This window comes from Lotus japonicus, chromosome 5 (genome assembly GCF_012489685.1).
Source record: "Lotus japonicus ecotype B-129 chromosome 5, LjGifu_v1.2".
Taxonomy (NCBI): Eukaryota; Viridiplantae; Streptophyta; class Magnoliopsida; order Fabales; family Fabaceae; genus Lotus; species Lotus japonicus.
In genome coordinates this window covers 14,837,390-14,862,067 of record NC_080045.1, presented here as the reverse complement: position 1 = coordinate 14,862,067, position 24,678 = coordinate 14,837,390, and the positions used below count along the sequence as shown (strand labels likewise).

At 35.8% G+C, this 24,678-nt stretch overlaps 5 protein-coding genes across 8 annotated transcripts; 3 read left to right on the top strand and 2 right to left on the bottom strand.

Annotated features, from left to right (window-relative positions):
- The first annotated feature begins 371 nt into the window (after positions 1-371).
- Positions 372-9,519, top strand: LOC130717776 (increased DNA methylation 1-like). 3 transcript variants are annotated; one of them, XR_009012390.1, is made up of 20 exons: positions 372-1,042; positions 2,055-2,132; positions 2,250-2,454; positions 2,801-2,909; positions 3,859-3,951; positions 4,167-4,238; positions 4,372-4,470; positions 4,585-4,666; positions 4,743-4,802; positions 4,898-4,950; positions 5,098-5,264; positions 6,459-6,561; positions 6,764-6,821; positions 7,037-7,093; positions 7,200-7,445; positions 8,045-8,109; positions 8,205-8,261; positions 8,348-8,464; positions 8,903-9,043; positions 9,138-9,519. XR_009012390.1 is itself a non-coding variant. In XM_057568137.1 (20 exons), exons 1-20 carry the CDS (start codon positions 596-598, stop codon positions 9,240-9,242), a joined length of 2,391 nt encoding a protein of 796 aa, XP_057424120.1. In that variant the 5' UTR covers positions 373-595; the 3' UTR covers positions 9,243-9,519. The 3 variants fall into 3 exon arrangements, 2 of the variants coding, with proteins under 2 accessions (XP_057424120.1, XP_057424121.1); XM_057568137.1 differs by having other exon boundaries at positions 373-1,042; positions 8,348-8,441; XM_057568138.1 differs by lacking the exon at positions 4,167-4,238 and having other exon boundaries at positions 373-1,042; positions 8,348-8,441.
- A 1,953-nt stretch (positions 9,520-11,472) lies between these two features.
- Positions 11,473-13,304, bottom strand: LOC130721057 (UDP-glycosyltransferase 73D1-like). The gene is made up of 2 exons (XM_057571789.1): positions 12,812-13,304; positions 11,473-12,630 (listed from the first exon to the last, which is right to left on the bottom strand). Exons 1-2 carry the CDS (start codon positions 13,237-13,239, stop codon positions 11,595-11,597), a joined length of 1,464 nt encoding a protein of 487 aa, XP_057427772.1. The 5' UTR covers positions 13,240-13,304; the 3' UTR covers positions 11,473-11,594.
- Positions 13,305-14,244: 940 nt separating this feature from the next.
- Positions 14,245-15,106, top strand: LOC130721058 (uncharacterized). 2 transcript variants are annotated; one of them, XR_009013335.1, is made up of 2 exons: positions 14,245-14,440; positions 14,530-15,106. XR_009013335.1 is itself a non-coding variant. In XM_057571790.1 (2 exons), the coding sequence occupies exons 1-2, from the start codon at positions 14,298-14,300 to the stop codon at positions 14,821-14,823; spliced, it is 357 nt and encodes a 118-aa protein (XP_057427773.1). In that variant the 5' UTR covers positions 14,245-14,297; the 3' UTR covers positions 14,824-15,106. The 2 variants fall into 2 exon arrangements, 1 of the variants encoding a protein (XP_057427773.1); XM_057571790.1 differs by having other exon boundaries at positions 14,245-14,360.
- A 2,713-nt stretch (positions 15,107-17,819) lies between these two features.
- Positions 17,820-22,365, bottom strand: LOC130719144 (UDP-glycosyltransferase 73C4-like). The gene is made up of 2 exons (XM_057569784.1): positions 22,273-22,365; positions 17,820-19,591 (listed from the first exon to the last, which is right to left on the bottom strand). The coding sequence occupies exons 1-2, from the start codon at positions 22,363-22,365 to the stop codon at positions 17,999-18,001; spliced, it is 1,686 nt and encodes a 561-aa protein (XP_057425767.1). The 3' UTR covers positions 17,820-17,998.
- A 26-nt stretch (positions 22,366-22,391) lies between these two features.
- Positions 22,392-23,807, top strand: LOC130719143 (UDP-glycosyltransferase 73C4-like). Its single transcript, XM_057569783.1, has one exon. The coding sequence runs from the start codon at positions 22,392-22,394 to the stop codon at positions 23,805-23,807; it is 1,416 nt and encodes a 471-aa protein (XP_057425766.1).
- The last annotated feature ends 871 nt before the right edge of the window (positions 23,808-24,678 follow it).

Genomic DNA, 24,678 nt, shown 5'->3' with positions numbered 1-24,678 from the left:
TGAGACATCATTGTGCGAATAAGTGATTTAAGTTTATTTATAAGAAACGGAAAAAAACTATAAAAATAAATATTAGGAATTGAACCAAAATCAAATTTGTAAATAAAGATCTACGTCTTAGTCAAATTTGGAGATGGATGAAGAAGTAAAAACTTATTTAACTCTATTAAATTTTAATACAAATTTATAAAAGAAAATTGGTGACATTTGGAAAACTATAAAAGCACATACATTTTTAAAATCAATAGTAGTAAATAAATAAATGTAATTATAATAATTATTATTATTATATTTACAGTAGTGAAAAAAATATTGATTGTTATTGTTATTATTACTACATTCTCCGAAATGTAAGCACGTCATCCTCCCATTCGATGAGTTCAATCAACCCCATCCTCTCCTCGTTTACTGAGCTAGTCAGTTACCAGTGACTCACTGAGTCAAACTCGTGGACCCCTCTCGTTTCTCCCATTCATTCATTCTTCAATCGAAATCTCCAAATCTCTCAAACCCTCACTCACCAAAACCCTCTCCAAATTCCCATGTTCCCTTCCTCAATTCACCTCCCAACCACTCCCTGATTCCGCCGCAACCCATGGACACCGCCGCCGCCATACCAGAACCCGAAGCGGCGCCGCCGCCGCTGTACGATTCCGCAATCGACAGCCGCAAGGCGCGGCGCGGCGAGGTGGTGAACGGTTACGTCGTTTACACTCGGCGAGGTAAGAGGACTGTTCGTTCTGAGAATGAGGAAGCAGGTGGTAATGCAGCGGTGAAAGCGGAGGAAGGTGGTGGTTCCGGTGAGGCGGTGCTCAATGATCTGGTTTGCGGAAGGCTCAAGCGGCATCGGCGATCTACGTTTAAGAAGGCGGAGGCTGAGGCGGAGGTTGAGGCAGAAGCTGCTGCTGCTGCTGCTGATGGTGGTGATGGTGGCGGTGTGATTGCGAAGAGGGAGATGGAATTGAAGGTGTCGACTGTCAAGGAGCTTTTCGATACTGGCTTGCTCGATGGAGTTCCGGTTGTTTACGTGGGATGCAAGAAGGTTCGTCCTTGTTCATGTCTTAATTTTATTTCACTGAAGTACTTGACTATGTTGCTTGATCACTGTTGAGATTATTCATTGCCTGTTCGTAGATCCTTTCGCAATTGATTCTGAAGTAAAAATCAATTATATTCTGAGGAGAAGCTTAGGTGGTTAACTTTGAGGAATGAAGTTAACATGACATTAGTAGGATAAGTGATTAAGTGTGTTACTCCAGCCTCATTTGGGTTGATTGTTTTGGGAAATAGTCTCAACCTAGTTTTCGGTACGAAGAAACAACGGATATTAGAGTTGTAGAACATATAATGTGCAAGAAACTATTTTAAAAAAATTAAGTAACCATATGAAGGTCCTTCGAAATGAGGAAGAATTATCAATATTAATCATTTTACAATAGTCAAAACATACCTTAAAATTGAAATATTTTTATAGATTATTTTGTCATTATTTCCTTGTATATTCATTATTATTTGCGTAGCGAATATTATCGTTCACAAAAGTTCTTTACATTATTATCTAATCTAATCATATTTCAGCAAGTCATTTTGCCGTTTATTATATAATTAAGAATAAATAATATCAACCTCTTTTTAATGAGTTGCAGTCATGTAATTGAGTGATACGATGATACTGCACAATGGAATGGTATTGTAAAAGATTTTAGATTAAGTGTTCGAAATTGAACTCTTTATCATCAGTAGTAACCTTTTTATAAGGAAAATACTAATGAATACGAAACGAAACTCAAGAATAATGCTAAAACTCCATTATGGTTGGTCACCGACTCTTGTAAAGTAGGCTTGGCTTCTAATTGATTTGAAATAGTGATATTATACTGAAAGCAATTACTTCATCGTGAGTTTCGTTGAATATATTTTCGTAATATATAGCAATGCTCTTTTACAAAAACAGGCTTGACTCGATGTTTATTTTAAATTATTATTTTAAAGTGTTGCTTTCGTGAATAATTACTCCAATCTCTGAGCTTAATATTGGTGTGTTGTGATTTTAGGATTCAACATCAGGATTGCGGGGTGTAATTATCCACGGGGGTATATTGTGCTCGTGCTGTCTGTGCAATGGACGCAGAGTGAGTTATCATAATCATTCTGTCTTTCGGTCATTCATGGGTGCCCGCAACCCAGTGGTTTCTTTTGTTCGGGACTGTTTTTTCATTTGTTTTTACTTGATTCTTCTGCCAATATAGGTTATTCCACCTTCCCAATTCGAGATTCATGCTTGCAACACATATAAGAGAGCATCTCAGTATATTTGCTTTGAAAATGGAAAGAGCCTGCTTGAACTATTAGGAGTATGCAGAGCAGCTCCAGCACATGCTTTGGAGGTGACCATTCAAAATTTTGTTGGTTCGCCGCATGAAGAAAAGTATTTTACTTGCAGAAGTTGCAGAGGTAAGAGCTTTGCTTTTGTAATTTTGTTGTTAAGTTTGTCACGCTGATCTTAGTTTTTGTGGCACAACTAAAAAAGTACACTGAAGATTACGGAGCGTTCATTTTATTTTTCTTTGTATTTGTAGAACTATTATTACCATAGGATGTGGATTGCTTTACTGTTACTAGAGTTTTTGTAGTTGTTGTTGGGTTTGTCATGCTGATTATAGTTTTTGTAGCACAACTAAAAAACTAAACTGAAGACTATGAAGCATTTTTTGTTTTGTTTTTTGTTTTGTTTGTGTTTTTCTTCCGCTTTCTTGATTGCTTTGGATGCTAATTAGTAACATTGTTATTATTACCATAGGATGTTTCCCTTCTTCAACTGTGAAAAGAGTAGGGCCTATTTGCCATTCTTGCGTGGAGTCAAGGAAATCTGAAGACAATTCTATTCATGCAGTTGGTAAAAGAGTCAGGTAGTCATTTCTTCTCCCCTCTGGATTTAATAGCTAACTATCTTATTATATTTAGTTTTAATTTAAAAATTTAAGTACTGAGTAAAGAAATTTAGGAAATTAAAATTTTGTTTGATTGGATTGGTTAATTATAGAGAAACTGATTAATTTGATTTGGTTTAATATTGACACTCTAAACACATGTCATAGCATAAAGTGAAATGTGATTTCATGATAAATGAGACTAAGGGCGTTTCGTGAGGATCGAGAATGGTAACTTGAATTGAATATGTAGAGGTAGATTATAAACCGAAATGGATAATGTAAGCATTACAGGGAGATAAATAAAAATATATCGTAAAAACACAAAAAGAAAAGTGAACTCTCTTGTTAAAAAAAAAAGTCAGTTTCTTAGACTCCGTAAACTTAATGGATTTAGTTTTACAAAACTGCTTGTTTGCTTATTTTTACTAGTTTTTAATCTAATGAATGACATTGATTTACTTGGGAAATTCTGATATAGTGATTTCTTCCTTTATTAGAAAAACCTTGTTCAATTTCTAGGTTGTTCAAATATATGTTATAATTTCATTGTTCTGAAATAATGGATAGAGATAGGGATTTCTCAGCAACTATACTCATATTTAAGTCACTGGTTCGACTACCAAGTTGTATGGTTGCTATATATACTGATATTCAGATGTTTATTAGTGACTGTTAAATTGATGATAATATAACATGTGCCTTCAATTATAACTGTAACCAATAATATCTTAATCTTAAAGTAGGCAAGAACATAACCTCATGAACAAAACCAAACTTATCCTGGATTCCAGATATGTCATCGTTCTAGTTTAAGTGTAAGTAAAGTGTTTAAAATGTTGAAATAATGCGTAAGGTGCAATGAAGCTTGAGCCCTTTTCCCCTCTTTGACTGTCTTTTCCTTCATCTTATTGTTACAATATTTCAGGTCCCCTCGACCCATGCTGTTCTCCAGTCCATCCTGTTCTTCTGAACTATGTATCTCTTCACGAACTAAAAGAAACTGGAAGAAAAGAACAAAGTTGGTATTTATAATTCTTTCATATATCTGTATGTGAACCTAATTTGTTAAGTTAGTTTTGGCTTAATAATTTTGGGCTAACTAATAATCTGTAATAACATGGTTTCAAGCTTGATGAATTTCATAAAAGAATTCTCTCATGTTTATATTTCATCTGCTTTCTTGTTGCTGTTTATATTTTCGTTTTACTTACATGCTATCAACCTGTTAATAAGGTCATCGAAACGGGTTAGCAGCTCAAATTCTTCCAGTGGTGCTTCTGTGCCTATTTTATTCCAAAAGAAAAGGTTGTGCACCATGGAAACAAAGTTTGTTACTGGCTTCATTTATTTAGCATCCTTGATATAATTAGGATAGTATACTTGTGGTTTTACAACCTAGTCAGTGTTCCCTCTTTATTTAATCAGTTGTTATTACTAGGTCATCAGAACTGTCAGTTAAATTGAAGATTGCTCCAGGTACTTTGAATCCGGAGATCTTACCTCCACAAAATAAGAGCGAGTGGAGGATTGCTAAAAAGTAAGTTTCCTTCTCCCTTTTCATTTGTGTGCATATGTATCTCACTGTAGTCTTTTTATTTCTTTTCTTTATAGTGATAGTGATTATTTGTTCACCCAATGTATTCTTCTTAAGGTATCAGAGAATGCATAAATTAATTTTTGAAGAAAATGGGTTACCGGATGGAGCTGAAGTAGCTTATTATGCACGTGGACAGGTGTTTCTTGTGTGTGATTCATGTAGAAGTTATTGTATGTCTATTACTCTGTTGACAGTTACATTCTGATTAGCAGAAATTTCTCGAGGGAATCAAAAGGCACTCTGGGATTCTTTGTCATTGCTGCAACACTGAGGTATTCATCTTACTTTTCTCTTCTATGTTTGTGGGCACACCTCAGGAATTCATAAGTTGTATAGTTGATGCTTTTAATATTTAAATTTTCTGCAGGTCAGCCCCTCACAGTTTGAGGTCCATGCAGGGTGGGCTTCTCGCCAAAAACCGTGAGTTTTCTTTTTCTTCCCTACGCCCTGGTTTGGTGGAGGGGTGCTATGGTTATGTGGAAGGAATATTCAGAAGCTTTTTAGAACTGTTTGTTGCTTGTACCTGGCTACCTGCGGATTTTCATGGCAGTGAAATGTTTTTGGCAGTTATACATACATCTACACGTCGGATGGGGTGTCTCTTCAAGACTTAGCAACACTTCTCTCTAAAGATCGCAAATACAATGCGAAGTATCATGATGATGCATGCAATGTTTGTTGGGATGATGGAAATCTGATGCATGGTGATGGAGGCCCAAGGGCATTTCAAAAAGGTCAGATTCAAATCATAAATGATTTGGTGGACTAAATACCTAGTTCCTAGTAGGACTGTTCATGGTTCGGTTCTTTGCTTGAACCGAACCGAACCGAACCGAACCGAACCTGAACCAAAATTTTGGTTCGAGAGAACCGAACCGAACCGATATAGTATGGTTCGAACCGAACCGAACCGGTTACAAATTTTGGTTAACCAGTTCGGTAAAATATGCATATTTATAGATGGTTCGAACCGAACCGAACCGATATACTATGGTTCGAACCGAACCGAACCTGAATCGGTAGTTGATATTTTGGTTCGGTTACCGAACCGGTTTTTCAATTTAGGTTCGAGTTCGGTTCGGTTCTTAAAGGTTCGGTTCTTAAACGGTTCGGTTTTCGGTTCGGTTCTTGGTTAGCTTCGGTTCTCAGAGAACCATGAACAGTCCTAGTTCCTAGTGTCTGATGTGTGTGGAATCATCCTTTTTCCGCCCTAATTATTTATCCTCTGCTATTGTGGCAAGAAGTTCTATAGCATCTACATTGAACAAAAGATATTTGAGAGGCAACCACTCTCTATCACTGTTTCACTTACAATGCTAACATAGGAAAGTGCTCCTATAAAAGTGAGCTTATCCATAAAATGCACAAGTGAGTATCACTCAGAATTTTGTGGGATAAAATACAGTGTATTTTAAATTAAGGAAACTGAACAAGGAACTTGAGAAAAATGCTTGTCTATCTCTTCTTTGCTTTCTTTAACATCTTTTTTTACCTCATTTGTTAAATGCCTTAATAATAGTTATGTCTATTATATTTTTGTCTAATATAATTAATTGGTGGATTAGATTTTTTATCCAGTAGACTTTTGTACTTTGGCCATCCTTCTGGCAGTTTGTATATGAACTTCTATAATACTTGAACATTACTGTCTTAAGGTATAAATCTTCAATTTCATATATTAAAAGATGAAACTTATGTCCTCAATGCATAAAAATTTAAAGATTTTACTTAATTGGAAGAAGCAGTTATGCTTTGTTAGATAAATTACAACATAATCATCTTCTAAGTGAACTTTATTGTTCATGTGTTTGGAAGTGATAGAATGTGCATGTGTATAAAATTTTCCATGTGGTGTGTGGTATTGTCAATTTGTGAAAATGTTCCTTGGAAAAAGATTTGTGACATACAATGCTGATATGCTGTGGCAGCTGGAAGATCGGAAAGAGTTGTTCCTGTTGATCAGATTTCCAAGAGATGCATTCGCATAGTAAAAAGTATCGACTCTGAGATTGGTGGATGTGCATTATGCAGGTGATAATTACATTGTATCGATAAGTACTTGGAAGCCAATGTATGGGCTTGGCTCTCATCTAACATTGTACTTCTTCAAAATCAGCAAATGTTACTGACTTGCTGCTCTTTTAGTTCAGTTTTCATGTTTAATCATAGACCAATGTAATCGATACACTATTTTCCTCCTTTATGTTGTAAAGAGAAAATTTTGTGCATCTAGGGGTTCTGACTTCAGCAGATCAGGATTTGGTCCACGCACAATAATCATATGTGATCAGGTATGCATTCTAGTCCATTTTCTTTTTTGACAATGCAAATAAGGCCCTAGTAACATATAGAGTCTAGTTGCCTTGTTTAAGGGTATGATCAACAAGATGCGCTTCATTCTTGAATGGTGCAAGTATCTCTAAGGGATTTATTTGGTTCTACGGAACAGAACTAACTTAATGCTGTTCTCTTAAACACCCTCGCTGGCCTCCCTTGTTTGTTGTAGTGTGAAAAGGAATATCACGTCGGCTGTTTGAGGGATCATAAGATAGCATATTTAAAGGTATTCACTATGTTGCTATGTCTTTATATGTGGATATACATTAGTTTGGAACACTGAGTTCCCTTTTGTCTATTGAATTTGAACATATATATGGAACCAATGTCAGGAATTGCCGGAAGGAAATTGGCTTTGTTGCAATGATTGCACAAGAATACATTCTCTTTTGGAGAACCTCCTGATTAGGGTGGCTGAGAGACTCCCTGAATCTCTTTTGGATGTCATAAAGAAAAAGCAAGAGGAAAGATGTTTAGAACCCCTCAGAGAGATTGATGTAAGATGGAGACTTCTTAATGGTAGAGTTGCTTCTCCTGAAACTAAGCCATTGCTTTTGGAGGCTGTTTCAATGTTTCATGTGAGTAGTGCCTGTTCTTATGAATTGCTCCATCACTATCATGATCATTAAATCTTCTTTCCCTTGGGTCGTTGAAGATGACAGTCCTCGGTTGTTCCCCAACATTGCTTTACAGTTTTTTTATTATTGGTGTAACGGTTGTTTTCTTGGTTTTTGAAATGATTCTTATTTATTTTATGCCTTTGTATGGTTGTAGCATGTTGTTTAACGGCCATTGAAGAAATACACATAAATTCATATTTAGTAGCATGTTGAAAAGTTTTGCTGAACATAGATGCATGTTCACCCGTTAAGATTTTATGACCTTTTTCTTCCTGCCGAAGATTCTGATGACTTGAATAAACTCGGTTGTAATGACTCTTTTCACTTGTTGCACAATATATACAACATGTACATAAAATGTCTGTCCATATTGTGCAGAGCATTTCTTGTGTATGTTTTGCACGTGAGTAATAATGTCGCCAGTGTGTCTGTGCGCGTGTTTATATTATGTATGTATATATCATAGTGCATCTCTATTTATGTTTGGGAAACCCTTTTTGAGTTTTACACCACTTAAATAATATGATAAAACTATTAAACTCCCTTACACGTTTCAGGAATGTTTTGATCCTATAGTGGATCCTGCTACTGGACGTGACCTTATCCCTGCAATGGTTAATGGGTAAGATATTCCTATTAGAATATTAGTTTGCTTCTCATTTTTCTCCTCAATTTCTTTTTTCCCTTTATCTCAGCTAACTTATCATTCACATTCAGAAGGAATTTGCGGACTCAGGATTTTGGAGGAATGTATTGTGCATTATTGATGGTCAAGTAAGAAGTGGTTTTCTTCATCTGTCTTATATTATTTCATATTTCTCTTTCAGATAGTTCACATTTTGTTTTTTTTGACATTGAAGTTCATCTGTGGCATCTGCGGCCATGCTTCGAATTTTCGGTGGCGATATTGCAGAACTCCCTTTAATTGCTACAAGAAATAAAAACCGTGGGAAGGTGCAAGACTGTACTGACTTTATGTAATTTATACTTGTGTCTCATCTCCCCCCAACCTCATTTCCTTTTCAATACTGTTCATGCCTTTATCTGTCTTGTGGGAATCTAAAGTGGGCATGCTGGGGCAAGGTTGAAGTGATCTGTTCAACATATCTGTTAAGCTACAAAGTCTGCACATCGTTAGTTGCATTCTTTAACTAAATTTCTGCTTGCTCTCTGTCTCGCTTGCATCATAATCTTTTCTCTTGAAGATTTTTGTTCTGTAAAATTTTGATATTTTACTGTTATTATGAGTTTTTTTTTTCTTTTTCCTTTTTCCTTTTTAACCTTTTCTGTTATTATGATTTGTCATTTGAATAGTGGGATTGGTAGATAATACTTGTTTTTTTGTGAGGTTACGATCACATGTGCCTATGTCTTGGTATTATTTTATATTAATAATATTTGTTTACCCCTAACAGGGCTACTTCCAAACACTGTTCTCGTGTATTGAGAGACTGTTGTCTTTCTTGAGTGTGAAAAACCTTGTGCTACCAGCTGCTGAAGAAGCAGAATCTATATGGATTCATAAATTTGGGTTTAGCAAGATGGAACCTGACCAGGTATATGTTTAGCTTGACTATCACTAGCTAGGAGTAGGTTAGCTTTTTGCCACTTACTAAGCATTTTGTTTTACGTTTTGAACTTATGCTGCAGCTCACCAACTATAGGAAGAACTACTGTCAGATGATGGCATTCAAAGGGACAGTTATGCTTCATAAAACGGTGCCTCAATGTCGGGTCACCAATACTCAATCATGAGAAGTCTATATTAACAGTGTCAATCATGAAAGGGGAAAACCCCTAGCTAGTTTGTTTCCTTTTATTCGTTATGTTAGTTTTCTACAAGAATCAACTATTGGTTATTTTAAGCCATTCCTGATCTCATTCATGGCATTTGTTTAACGTATATGATTCACTTTTATTATGTTTCGGTTACTCGGTCAGCCATGCCGGAGTTCTTGATGTTGGACCTGTGCTTTGCAGTTTGCAGTGCAACACAGTGCTGTTTTATATAAATTAGACGTTCTTCGTATAATTTAATACTTTATATATCAATGTTAGTATGTGAACGGGCAATCAAAATTTGCATTGACGCCGAGCAACCAATAGAAACCATGAGGTGTGGTGTGGTGGTTGCTCACATCGTCCTTTAATCATGAGGTCGAGAGTTAGATTATTGCCCATGTGAATGAAACATATTTCGTGACCCGCTGTTTACTGTGTAGTGCGAGCATCTTCTGTGATGGGGATTAGCACTGTAGTTTGCGGGTGATATTTTATGGAGTTTGTGAAAGGTCAACTAGGCTCACCAAACTCACTGATATCACATTTTTGTGAGTTTACTTGCCGATATTGCTTGTCTACCATGTTACCACGACAGAGTCTAGTGTGTGCCACTTAGAAAAGTGTTGTAGCCTATAAGATTAAATAGTCAAGGCGGTATATGGATTTCCCTCGCATTTTAAAGGCTTTTGAAGTTTCAATTGAGTTGTTCAGTTGTGAAGCATTTCCATTTTGCTTTCACTAGAATGACTTCTGACCCTCGCATTTCCACCACCACTACCACCATAGGCCCAGCCCAAACACAAAACATAACCTACCAAGAACCAACCCATTGAACCACCATAGCATCCAATATATAGTTTTGACAATGAACTTGTTAGCACCTACCGAATCACAGAAAGAGAACGAGTGAGGCGAGACTTCCTGAGAAGTTGAAAACACACATTAGCTGTTAAGGGAACCGTCGAAGGTGTAGAGCTAGCTTTCAACAGGGTTAAAAGACAAAAGGGATCATGCATGTGGGACAAGGTTTGAGGGAAAATACAAAATCTTGGGTACGAAGCTGGAAGCATTTGGCAAGCTTCTAGAACACTTTCACGTGTGAAAAACATCAATAGGTTCAATCTCGTGAGAATAGGGTAGGTTTCATTTATTGAACTAGTCAATACAATGAAAATCGACTCAAAACAACCTTTCAAGTTGACTAGGAGAGATAAAACACCAGCACCTCATGATCTACGAGTGCTTGTAAGGATTGAGAACGTGGGTTAGTGGCGAGTGATTCTCAACTGCTGTAAATTAGCCAAATTTAGTCCCTATAAATAGGGGAATGGTAATGGTTTTTTTTATAGGCAAATGTTAGTGGTTAATTGTTAGTAAGTTAGAAAATTCTTTCAAATTTCACTTTCAGGATTCGAACCCTGGACCTTCAATGGTAATGGAAAGAATGATAATGGAATGATATTCACATATTTATTTAATGGATGTTTTCACTATCTATGTATTAATGGGAGGGTGCGAATATTGAAGTATCCATATCCATAGAGTAAGAGTTCTATATTGTGTTTAATCATTTATGACTTTGTGGTTGAGTTTTGGGTTGTGGTTCTCCTTCAAGTAAACTTGTACAATGGTAATGGTAAAAAGTCCTTAGATTCAAGAAAGGGAGAAGAAAATAAGTATTCACCATCATGCGTGAACCATGAGTCTAATCTTGAATCTAACTTTAATTTAATAAATACAGTTAAAATATACTTAATGAATATTCATGTGGGTATGAAAAGAAAGAGGGATTCAATCTCATAAAGTTCAATTTCTGTTCTCAATCCATAACTAATTTGAGTTAGAAGTACATATTTTACCTATAGAGTGGGTGGTGGATATGTACTACCCATGTTTGCCCGTACCTATTAACATCCTTGTATATAACATAAAGGATGCATACACCTACTACCTTGAGTGACTTAAGGTTTTGTTTTATTTGGATGTAACTTAAATTCTAATATGGTATCAAAGTCTTATCTAACGGCTCATGATACAGAAGAAGAAAATTGAAAAAAATTTATAAAAAATATTAACATTAAATTCTAATATGGTATCAAAGTCTTAAATGACTGGTGTGTGTATATAACTTAAATTCTAACATTATTGTATCACCGTGTGTTAGAAATCATTAGTGAGAAGCAGCTAAAAACAAAGATTTAACTAAGAGAATCACTACCTAGCTATAATAGAATCTTTAACTTCGCCAACAAAGAATTCACTCCCAAATAAGAGGGAAAAGTAACACAGAAAAGTTGATCATGTCAAGAATTGTTGCTACATTAATTAACTTTCCATAATATCTTGAATTAAGCTTGAAATGTTGAAACGAGAGGAACCATCCTCCTCTAAAGCCCTTGTAGCCATGTTTCCAAGTTCTGTTGCTCTAATCCTCCTCTTTTCTCCCTCTTCACCTCCCTCCAAACACATCTCTATAGCTTCCACAACTCTACATTTTTCCACCAATATCCCAGCTTTCTTTTCATCACCAAACCTCACCTGAACCTCAACTCCAATTCTAACTCCAATCTTCAGAACTTCCACAATCAACTTCTCATTTAGAAATTGTTCAGCAAACAAAGGCCATGTTATCATTGGCAAACCGAAGCACAGGCCTTCAATTGTTGAATTCCATCCACAATGTGTCAAGAATCCCCCAACTGCAGGATGAGACAGTATTAGAATCTGTGGTGCCCATCCCTTAATCAAAAGCCCTCTTCCTCTAACCTTTTTCTCAAAGTTTTCATCTTCTAACCATTTTTCCACCTCTGAATAATTTTCTCCTGCAGTTTTAACTACCCAAATAAAGGGTCTATTTGATGCTTCTAAACCAAGCCCAATCTCTATTAATTGTGATGGAACAAGCCTACACAAGCTACCAAGGCAAACATAAATAACTGACCTTGGCTCCATTGAGTTAAGCCATTCCAAGCATTGTTTTTCTTCAATTGAAGGCTTATCTCCTCTCTCAAACTTGTCCAAACTCTCCTTGTTGCATAAAGACACAGGACCAATACACCAAACTCTCTTGTTCATAGCATTCTCATACTCCTCAGCACAACCATGCTCTAATTCTTTGAAGCTATTCACCACAATCCCATGAGAAGACATTTCAGCCTCATTCATTTTGTCCCTTAAATCATCCAAATCAGGAAGAGCAAAAAATGCTCCTGGAAGCTGTTTTCTTGTTATCTCAATCCTATGAGGTAATCCAGGAATGACAAAAGGCTCTGAGTCAGTTTTGACAGAGTGGTGAGCATTGTGAAGTTTGATGTTGGAAGTGCTGAGCAATGAGAAGCAGGACATCCCATGGAAAACAAGCCTTGTGTAGAAATGGTAAAAATGTTAAGTTAGTTTCATTGATAATAATTGCTTTGCAATATATTTATACAAAGATGATGCATGTTAACAGTCACAATAAAGTCATAAACAGAATGGGTAATTTGGTAAGCTAATCCTTACAGAAAGAGAACAAACTAACTGAGTATAAATCTAATTAATACCTTGGGATGTTGAACTTCTGAGCTGTTGTTGATGTCCATGAGATGAATTTGTCTGAGATAATGCAGCTTGGTGCACACGCATGATCTTGAAGGTACTGCTCCAATGGTTCCTGCAGCATGTGAAGTGCATTGTAAAAGTTTCTGAGGAGGTTTCTTGATGGCAGAGTGTCGAGATTCTCACAGCCTAGTGGAAGTCCAACTTTTTGGCATGGAAATGGGATTTTGAGAAGGTGGATTGGAAGGCCAGATTGTGCTGCTCTAGAAATTGTGTTCTCAAATCTTGAGGCATTTTGTGGGGTGCTAAGTAAAGTTACTATCACTCCTTGCTGGGCCAAGATCCTTGCCATGTCTATCATGGGGATCATGTGGCCTTGAGCAAAGAGTGGAACCAACACAAAGTGGGGCTGCTTATTGAGTTGAAAGGCCATTGCATAAGGAACTATGTACCTGTGCTTGTTTGATCTCTTGAGCTGGTGACTTAGATATAGTGTAAATAAATTGATCACATGGCTGAGGTCAGTGGATTAAGAACTCTCGTCCATGTTTGTTGTTTACTTTGATATCTCATTAATAAAATTGTGTCATGTCAATTAAAAATGGTATGAACATAATAATTGTAACCTTACACATGTAATTAATTTTTAAATGACATGAGACAATTTTATTTTGTAATCAAACAAGGATAAAGGAGGATTTAAATCAGAGGTTGGCTTAGTCAAGTCTAACGATTAAAAAAAAATTCATCAGCATTCCCCGTAATACTGAAAACTCAGTACATCCCTGTCACACAGTATGTCAGTTATGCTTCATTTTCTAATCTTAGAAAAAATTTAACATTACGAATAACTTATCAAGTGGTGGAGTATATACTACGGTGAGTACATAAACAATTTCCCATAGGATGACCTTGACTTTGAATATTTCAATTGTTCACATGCAGCAGCAGCAAGCGTTCACATGACACCACTATTATTTTTTCTTAGTAAGCTTTTCACCCTAAAATATATAACAAAATTCAATCCTGTGGATAATTCACTCCTTCAATTAAGATAGAAACACTGAAGAGAGCACTGAATTTTGTTCCTAAACAAAACATATATTTGCTTGACTTATAAGGATTCCGCGTGGATTGGGTCAAAATTTGCGTGAGAAACGAGCAAAAACAAATATCCCAGTAGTGAATTATTGCTATGTGTATCAACTACATGCAATTTCAAATGTTAATATGAATTTAAGAAAGAGTATAATACATGTATTCAGTGGACGGTAATTAATTTCAATAGTGAAAATTGAACTGAAAAAAAAAAAATTTACCTCATTGCAATTAGATTTGTATTCCCGTCCAACCTTTTTCTTTCTTTCCTTTTTTAACATTCATTGACCAGTAACCCTAATTCTCAAATTCCTATATAAATCATCTCATCCTATTCTTTAACTTCATCATCCCTTCCTACCAACTATTAGCTTCGAAATATACTTTGTTCTAATGGCTATCAACGATCTCGCCACCATCGATGCCTCAAAGGAGAACTGGTCTATTGTTGCAAAGGTAAACCGGTTGTGGCTTAGTCCGAGCTTATATGGCTACAAGCTTCCATTTTCCATGGACATGATTCTTATGATGACAATGTAAATCACTTTTTCACATAATGACCATGTATTACGTTCTTTTTTTTTAAACTATAAATCTCAAATTTTCTCATTTTATTGAATTTCAGGGTTGTAAGATTCATGCTACGGTTAGGAAGACTCTTATATACCGATTCCAATCTTTGCTGAGTGAAGGACGTGTATATCAGATTTTGTTTTTTGGTGTTGGTGAAAGCGGTCGTGATTTCCGTTCAACCTCGCACCCATTCAAGATCAACTTTGATATTCATACATTTGTGCGCTTGGTTCCCAACAAGGCCATCAACTTAAGCCCTTACAATTTTGTGCCAATATCTGATATAATGTTTAAGGACCTTTATACGTCTTTTCTTATAGATATATACTCTTTTTTAGTCTTTTGATTTTTAAATTACTGTTCTGGGTTTTGGATTAATGTTTCTATGATTTTGCAGATGTGATTGGAATTCTCACTGGCGCAAGTGCTGAAACTGAGTTTGAGAAAGATGGAACAAAGCAGAAAAGGATTACTGTTGAACTTGACCAAGATGGGTACACACAATGTTTAATGCTTATTCATATTTTTTCCATCTTTGATTATTATGAGTAAGGTTTTATAATTTCTCAATTTTCTTAATAGAGTTCGGGTTGAATGCGCCTTTTTTGGAAAGTATGTTGCTGAAGTCTTTGGTTATTCTCTTTATTGTTGACAGCATAAAAAAGATAACAAACAGTTTATTGATCATCTAATTTGAAGGTGTATTGACGTTTCTATAAGGTTAGTTTAACACTTTCAAATTATACACAATTTATATTTGTATTGGCACTGATAATTTTTTTTTTCCTTTATAGGTTCTATAGCTCAAATATGCTTGATTGACAACAAGCTCGGTTATGAAGTCTTTATCATTAATCATGGACTACAATTTCGAATAAGGGTTCATGTTGCTGTCATTGTTATGTTTATCTTATTTCAATTTCAATGTAATGCATTATTTAAAAACTTGACTTTTATTACTATTCAAGTGTTGACACTGTGAGGTATCTACAACCTCATCAAATTAATATATTTACTGTTGTCCATTCATCTACATGTTTGTAACATATGTTCAGTTCTATATCTTTTATACTTACTGAAAAGAGGCTAAACTAAGTTAAAACACATTACTACTGATTTATCTTTACAATAAAGAACACTAGTTCAGTGATATATTGTGTTTGAGTATAGAATGTGACCAGGAGCGAATTAGGACACTCATTATGAAGGGTCTCTCATTCTTCTCGTATCTAGTGATCATGCGGATATCGGAGGTGAGTACCTCAAAACTTTCTGATGCTCAAGTCCAAAAGATTGAATGAAAATATGGATTATAGCTAGATAGATAGTGTGTTGCTGATATGCGTCCCTTTATCATATCTATACATAGAGTTGTAACAAAGTTGGAGAGAATCAGGTGTAGATATGATATGATTATATAAAAGATATATTTTGACAACCATTGATATTTCCTTAATTAGTAATCTTTATTCTCACAATGGTAGAACCTCGTCAATACTAGACCACGCGATGTTCTTAATTGGCCTATCATTTTATTCTCTAACAGCTTCCCCCAATCTAAGTAGTTGGGGCAATAGGATGCTTTGAATGTCAAGATCAAACGTGTGACCGACCCTTTTTGTATATTGTGATCTAGAATGAGCTTATAAGCTTTTTAGGTGAGTATATATCCGGAGTACGGATAGTTCTTAAGGTTATGCTGCAGGCTCTCGCCTTACCAATGAGCACATTATTTAATCACGTGTGCCTCTTCGACTTGTGAGGATTGACATTTCCAGAAGGCCGCGTAATGATGAATCGTGGGGTGCGAAATGTCGCCCTTTGTAATTCAAAGAGAAGGGAGTTATTTATCCTTCTTCTACTCTTGCCATATTTGAAATTGCCTCTATCAGGAAGTCACCACTTCAAGAAACGCACATGTGGTTTCTTCCCCAACATCTCCAACCCATTCTTCAATTTGTTAAGTCCTTCATCTCATCTTTTGTCACTTCCTTCTTTGAGCATGTTTTCATGTTAGGATGTAGTAAGGGTTGGGGACTTTGCGTCGTCCTCTTGTAGGATATTCGGCTGATATGCCAGTGGCTGTCATGGGTTATCTCACTTCCTACCATCTTGGGCGATTTGGATAGTTTGAGATTTAGGATTTGATCATAATTCCCAGTTCAAAATATATGTTTCACGTCGGTTTAGAGTGACGCTAGTTCTTTAAAACGCATCTAGCAGCGGTTGTGCTGGCGATTGCCTTTTGCCGCCGCTAGTTTGCTTTGTGGCGCTGAATTTAGTGTTAGTTAGTTGACCGTCGTTAGTCCATTTAGCGGCGGTTCTAACCGACGCTAAACGAGGAAACTGACCGATGCCAAACCAGTGAATTTTTGTAGTGATCATCCTGTTACAAGTAGTTTATGATCATTATGACAAATTTTAAATTATTCTATATTTATTCTAATTATTTGATCATAATTGAATTTGTATATTTTTTAAAATTTTGGGAAATATGACTTGGGATCTCGAATCCTCATGGTTCAAATGTGAGCGAGGGCCCCAAGTCTCGTTGGCATTCACTTGAACGCTATCCAAAAGCAAACATGCCCTAAATCGATGGACGAAACATTGATGAGGAAATGACTTAAGCCATGTAGGATCTCCACCAAGAACTCCACATGGAGTCACGTAGGCATTTCAATTAACTCTCATTTACACGCGTATGGCAAGGGACTAACATGCTCGACTTTTGCACATTTAGGGTTTTTAAAACCATTTTCTTCTTCCATAGACAAAATTGCGAGCGCCATGAACTTTCATGGACCAAATCGATCATTTACTCAAAAACTTATTGATATTGTATCTAGAATTTTATTTATGTTTAACATTTGAGAAGGAAAATAGTTCATACACAACCTAATTGTACCTCCACATTGATAGAGATAAGAATAAAAGAGATATGACGAGTGATGTAATAAAAAAAAGAAAATAGAAATATAAAGAAAAAATATATGGAAATATGATAGAGAAGAAAATGAGTATAAATGTATTAAAATTGATATGAGAAACAATGTAATTGGCTATCGAGGATCAAGGCTTCTCCAAGAAAAACTTTTTCCTCTTCGCCTCCCACAACCTCGCTCCGTCCCACGACCTCTCTATTAGAAATATAATATAAACCATTTAGAGTAATTTATCTAATAGGTTAAGCACTACAATTTTATTTATGTTTAAAACTTGAGAAACAATGTAATTAGCAATTACCTCTATACTAAAAAAAAATCTAACGAAGAAGAGCCATATAGATAACCAAATGCATATAACTATGTCTATGAGAGAGCTTCAAGCATCTAACTGAAAAACTCATTCGAGGACTGAAGTTCAAACTTCACACTTCATTTATAAAAAAAGGTTATGAATATAACCACAAGTAAAAACCACCATAACAATTTCCAGAGCAGAAAAAAAAAAAAAATCAATACTTCCAACACCAAATGCTATCATTTAGAGGCAATGCCTTACCAAAACACAGATACAGCCTAGCTTGGATTTTGCAATTTCACATTCATTATGTCTTCAATCAGCAGAGACATGTTCCGATAAGAAGATCCACCTTGTTCAATCGCTTTCTCGGCTAATTCAGCATACTTCCTAGCCCTCTCTCTTCTCTTCTCTTTCTCTTCACCTTCACCCATTACCTTCTCCAAAGCCTCTTTCACATTGTCCCTAGTCACCTGAACAACACCACCAATCTCCTCTTCATCTCCAAAGTGTACAGAATTTTCAACCCCAATCCTCACCCCAGTCTCAAGAACTTGCACTGCAAGCTTCTCATTGTAAAACTGGTCAGCAAACATAGGAAAAGTCACAACCGGCACGCCTGCACAAGTTGCTTCCAGCGTCGAATTCCATCCACAATGTGTCAAGAACACTCCTATGGCTCGGTGCGAAAGGATCAACACTTGCGGCGCCCAACCCCGGATCAAAATCCCTCTTCCCTTCACCCTCTCTTCAAATCCCTCTTCCTCCAGCCACTTTTCGAGTTCGTCTCCTTTATATGCTCCTCTCAGCACCCAAATGAAAGGCCTTTTCGTCGCTTCGAGTCCTAAACCGAGCTCCATCAGTTGCTGTGGTGTAACCCTGTTAAGGCTTCCTAGACAAACATAGATCACAGAGCTTGCAGGCCATGAATCAAGCCACTTCATACATTGCGTTTCAATTTCACCATTTGAGTCTTTCCTACCTCTACTAGCTTTGTCAATGTCATCCTTATTCGATAGCGAAACCGGGCCAACACACCATATCTTGTGCCCTGTGACTCTTTGATACTCTTTCACATACTCTTCCTCCAACTCTTCAAAACTATTCACCACTATCCCATATGCTTGTGCCTCAGATTCCCTGATTCTCTCGCGTACAGCATTCAGCTTTTGGTTTGGGCCAGGGGTGAAAATCACAGGTAATTGAGATTTCTTCATTTCAATTCTGTGTGGCAATCCAGGGATAACTATAAATTGATTTGAATCAGATACAGTTTCACAGACCTTTGAAGTGTGCAAATTGTGATTGCATAGGAGATTGAAGCAACTAGTCCCATCAAAGATTATTCTTGGGACTTTGAATTTGGTGGAGATATCAGCAACACATGCAATGTTCTTGTCAGATACAATGCAGCTTGGAAAGGGGTTCAACTTTTCAAGAAGTCCTTCAAGTGGTTTCTGCCATAGACTCAAAGCTGTGAAGAAATTCTCCCTGAGATCCATTGAAGGCAGAGTTTCTAGGCTCTCACATCCTTCTGGTATTCCAGCTTCAACATTTGGGAATTTCACTGGTAGAAGTTGGATTGGTGAGCCTGATTGAATCTCTCTATCAATGCTAGCTTTGATTTTGGTGGCATTGAGGGGTGTGGTGACTATGGTGACTTTCACATCACGCTGGGATAACAACTTGGCCATATCTACCATTGGAAGAATGTGACCAGGTGCCATGAAAGGGATGAATATGAAGTGAAGGTTGCATGGTGATGTAATTGAACCCATTGCTGGTTTTTTTGTGTCACTAGAATGAAATATGAAGGCAATTCTGACATGTTTCAAGCGGCATTTCAGATTAGGATTTATATTGAGGCTGCTCTGCTATGATTCATTCATGTTCATGCATATCCTGTTATTCCAAAGCAGGACATCCTAATCTTAATTCCTTAAAGTTCAACAATTAAAAAAAATACTCTAAGAAGATGGTAGAATTTCAATTTTTTTTTTGTCATTAATTTATTTTCCAGATTTTCAATCTATATTTTTAGTAGGAATTTTAGTGCTTAAATAATCTCAATATAATATTTAGCATAATAATTTAACTCAATTACCTTCTTTCCTTATACGAAAATACAATGCATTTACCACCTCATTTCCTTTAAGAATTAATAATTACAATATTAATAGTAATATTTTTAATTTATTTCAACAAATTTCAGTCTAAAATCTCATCCTTAATTTTTTTTAAACAAAAAATAATAATTTTACGTTAATTATAAGCATAAACTTTAAATTTTATTAATTTTATTCCTCAACTATATAGTTATATGCATATATGTCCTGAATAAATATATAATAATGTGTAATAATATAGAAAGGAAAATATGTTACACGAGGAAAAACACATTATATGAAAAGGCACCAAGCTATAACATTTCATTGATTCTTGTACGTGGTTCAGAATGTCACAATTTCAATACTGTTTCAAATGTAATTTACTACTAGAAGATTTTAAAAATTTAAGGGTTTAGGATTTCTTATGTGAGACATTTATAAGATTATAAGGTCAATTGTGATAGTGTATCTTCCTCTTTCATTCTAATTGATATTTAAACAGTCTATATATCTATTTCTATTATAATATAGTAATTCTGAAGCGCGGGCTGTAGTGATGCAATATCATCTTTTTACTTTTATATAAATCTTTCATGTTAGCTTTTAATCCTAGGTGGCAATCTAAACCACGTCCTTGCATCTTCTCAAACAATTTCTGTTTTCACACTTTTGTAACAATACACAACACTAAACTATTATTACTCACAATATTGTATTAGTAACATATCAATTAATAACATTAATAAAAATGTATCAATTAACAATTTTAAAAACGAATCATTGAATACTACAATGTGAAAGATTTAGTATTAAATTAAATAATTAAAAAATGTTTTCCTTCTTCAACTTAAATCTTGAAACCCACTTGGTGGTTGAGTTCTAGATGAGTAGTTAGTGGCAAAAATGACAGCAGTGGCGGTGATCCTCGAATGTAATTGGATCATATATAGTCGACTATAACAATGACAAATGAGTCTCGTGATACAAGGATCCTAGCTTGCCTCATTTTTAAGTAAAACTGTTTAGATTTTAAGAATCATATATTCGACAACCTGTTTGCACCGGCCTATCCAATAACAACAGTTGCATTGCAATCAGTGTCAAGTGATAGCGCCCCCCGCGGATCTAAGTCTAGTTTCATTTATTTATTTAGAAGCATAGATCAATGTCATATACACATTATAGAAATATATAACATGGTTAAATAAGGTTTTGGTCCCTATATAATACGCTAAGTTTGGAAATGATCATTTTCCGAAACAAAGTTTGAACTCAATCCCTAGTGTTTTAGAAACTACTTGGTTTAGGTCCTTGTCAGAGGTGGTAGTCTGGTGGCCTTTGCCCCACGACTTCACTGATCTACGTGTAATTGCCACATGGCTTAACCAATCCTGTCGGGGTTATGTTAATTAATTAGTGGCGGAGGTCACCGACTGACAGGGACCAAAACCAGGTAGTTTCTCAAACAGTAGGGACCGAGTTCAAACTTTACTCCTGAGAATGACCATTTTAAAATTTAGCACATTATACAAAGACAAAAACCTTATTTAACCCCATATAATGAAATAAAGATGATAAATAGTTAAAGTTAAGGCAGTGCAGCGGTGTAACTTTATTTTACTGGTGAAAAGTTGTTGTTTAGTCTCTAGTTGAAAGTTTGATTTTATGAATTACTTTCTTAAGGAGACATTAATCCCTTACAACATCCAATCCCCTACAACATCCAAGTAAGATTACAAGAGCAATTTACAACACTAAAAGAATTTAACTTTTCCTTCAAAATATATATTACCTATTCCTATAGTGCAACTCCCAACCACAATTAGTGTTTTAAAAATTGGATCAGACCAACCAGTCAGGCAATCAGATCGAGAATTGAACCCGATCAAGATGTTTTTTGGATTCGCAACTAGACCGGTAAAAACTAAAACAAACAAGGCAGGGTCGGTCATTAATTGGATGATTGAACTAGACAAACTAAACTCGATCCAATAATGACTCACAAGTTGAACCACTGGCCAAAACGATCTAGTGCATCGAACTTATTTTTAAAACACATCCCTTAACCAATCCTTATATTATTCTAGTAAAATATATAATATATTAAAATATAATATATTAAAATATAGTATATTATAATATTTTATAAGTAATTATAAATTACAATAATATTCAATAATAGAATACTAGTTTATAACAATACTATTATAAAACTATTATATATTATATTATAATAATATTATATCATACTCTAAATTATATGATATGATATTATATTATATTATATTATATTATATTTAAGTAAATTATCTATTATATTTTATTTTATTTTAATGTTAAAATGAGTGATATATAAATAAAAAATGAAGTGGGGAATGATGAAGTCAACTCATGCCTTGCTTTTGTTCTTATCTGAACTCTTCTCCTACTTGTCCTTAACTCACTCTATTCCCCAACAACAACAAGCTCTTAGCAATAGCAAATGGCTTCACCACCCAACCACCACGACCACCACCTTCATTTCCTTCTCCTACCATATCCAAGCCCAGGCCACCTCATTCCCATGGCAGACATAGCAAGACTCCTATCCCAGCACGGCGTCTCCGTCACAATCGCCACCACACCCCTCAACGCCGCCCGAATCAGACCCATGCTCCACCTCTCCACCACTGTACCTGAACCCCACAATATCCAACTCGTAGAACTCCATGTTCCATTGCTCGAATCAGGCCTCCCAGAAGGATGTGAAAGCATGGAGCTAGTCCCCTCACGAAACCTCATCAGAAACTTCCTTGAAGCCTTCAGCAAGTTGCAGAAACCATTAGAGCAGTTAATCGAGAAGATGAAACCTGCACCAACTTGTCTTCTTGTTGATAAACATCTCCACTGGACACAAGATGTTAGTAGAAAGTTCCAAATTCCAAGGATTCTGTTTGATGGCACTTGCTGCTTTTATCTTCTGTCCATCCACAATTTGTTGAAATCAAAATCTTGTTATGAGAGTGTCCCTGACTCTCAGCCTATTATGGTGCCTGGTTTGCCTCACAAAATTGAGTTAACAAGATCACAGCTTCCATTAGACTTGAATCCAGAGTCACAGGACTTCAGTGATATTCATCAGAAGATAAGAGCTTCTGAAGAAGGAGCTTATGGGATGGTTGTCAATAGCTTCCAAGATTTGGAGTTGGATTATGTCAAAGAATATAAAAAGGTTAAAGATGGAAAAGTATGGTGTATTGGTCCTGTTTCACTATCCTATAGAGGAGAACAAGATTTGGCTAAAAGAGGTAACAAAGCCACTGTTGATGAAAACTTTTGCATGAAATGGCTTGATTCATGGCCACCAAGATCAGTTGTTTATGTTTGTCTAGGAACACTTAATCGACTTGCACTTGTGCAATTCAAAGAACTGGCTTTGAGCTTAGAAGCTTGCAACAGGCCATTCATTTGGGTGATGAGAGAAGATGATTCAGGAGAAGGAAATAAGTGGTTGTCAGAGGAGGGGTTTGGGGAGAGGACAAAAGGAAGAGGCTTTATAATCAATAATGGTTGGGCGCCACAAGTTTTGATACTTTCACATCCCGCTATAGGAGTGTTCTTGACTCATTGTGGTTGGAATTCAACTCTAGAAGCCATTTGTGCTGGTGTTCCAATGGTAACTTGGCCTATGTTTGGTGATCAGTTTTTGAATCAGAAATTGATTGTGCAGATATTGGGTGCTGGTGAGCCACTGGGAAATGAGGTTTTTGTCCCCATTGGGAAACAAGACAAGTTTGGAGCCATGATTAAGGGGGAGAAAATCTTAGAGGCTATAGACAAGGTTATGGGTGAAGGAACTCAAAAGGAAGAGAAAAAAGAAAGGTCTAGAAAGCTTGCAAAGTTGGCAAAGCAATCTATGGAAGCTGGAGGATCTTCTTATGAAAACATGAAAATGCTAGTAGAGGACATTGCAAAACTAGCCTTTGGCAATCCTCAATAATAAGGTCATGCATTCCCAGTTGTTGTAACAATTTAAGAATAGAGATGCTCCAATAACGGTTAGGCCAGAGGCTAACCCAATTAATGACTTGAAACAATATAATTATGTTTTAGCATTGACCATTGTGGTCAACGCGTCTGTTTAACCGACTATAAGCTGACACAACATACTTTGCATTACTGTCAATAATTATTGCTTATTAAAAAAAACTGTCAATAATTATTTATTATGTAGCGTCGATCGTACAAGTCAGCTCCAATTTATACTTCTTAACGTCGGCTGAGATGAAATTAATTTGTGGAATATGATTTTTCAGGTTTCTTCTAATGTTACCATATTCGAGAAACATGAAGACCCAATCATAGGTAATAACATAATATCATAGAGCTTCAACCACCTAATAACAAAATCCCAATAATTATGCTAGGAAGTTGGTTGAAGTTGATCTGTCAAGAACTTAAACAAAATTATGCATACAAGTTTAGTCGACACTCATGTAACTTTCATTCAATAAAAAAGTTGATCAAACAATGATAATGGAAAAAAAAACTAATTGTAACTTGACACAAGAAAAGTATATCGCATTCGCTAAGTTGGACATAAGTTTTTTTGGTAAGCCAAATGAATATATTGAAATGAAGTACAAGGGGTACTTCAAACCCAATACAAGAAGATACAAATAAAGCGGTAAAAATACAACTTGAAAGAGCAATAAAAACATAAAACAGCTCCTCAAACACCAGAAAACCCCCACTCCTTCTTGAGGAAAGACATTATATAACAAGCCTCATGTCCATAAGTTGGACATAAGTATATAAAATTCTAATTCTTTTGCATTAACAAAATGATCAAGTAATTAAAATTTTCTCCA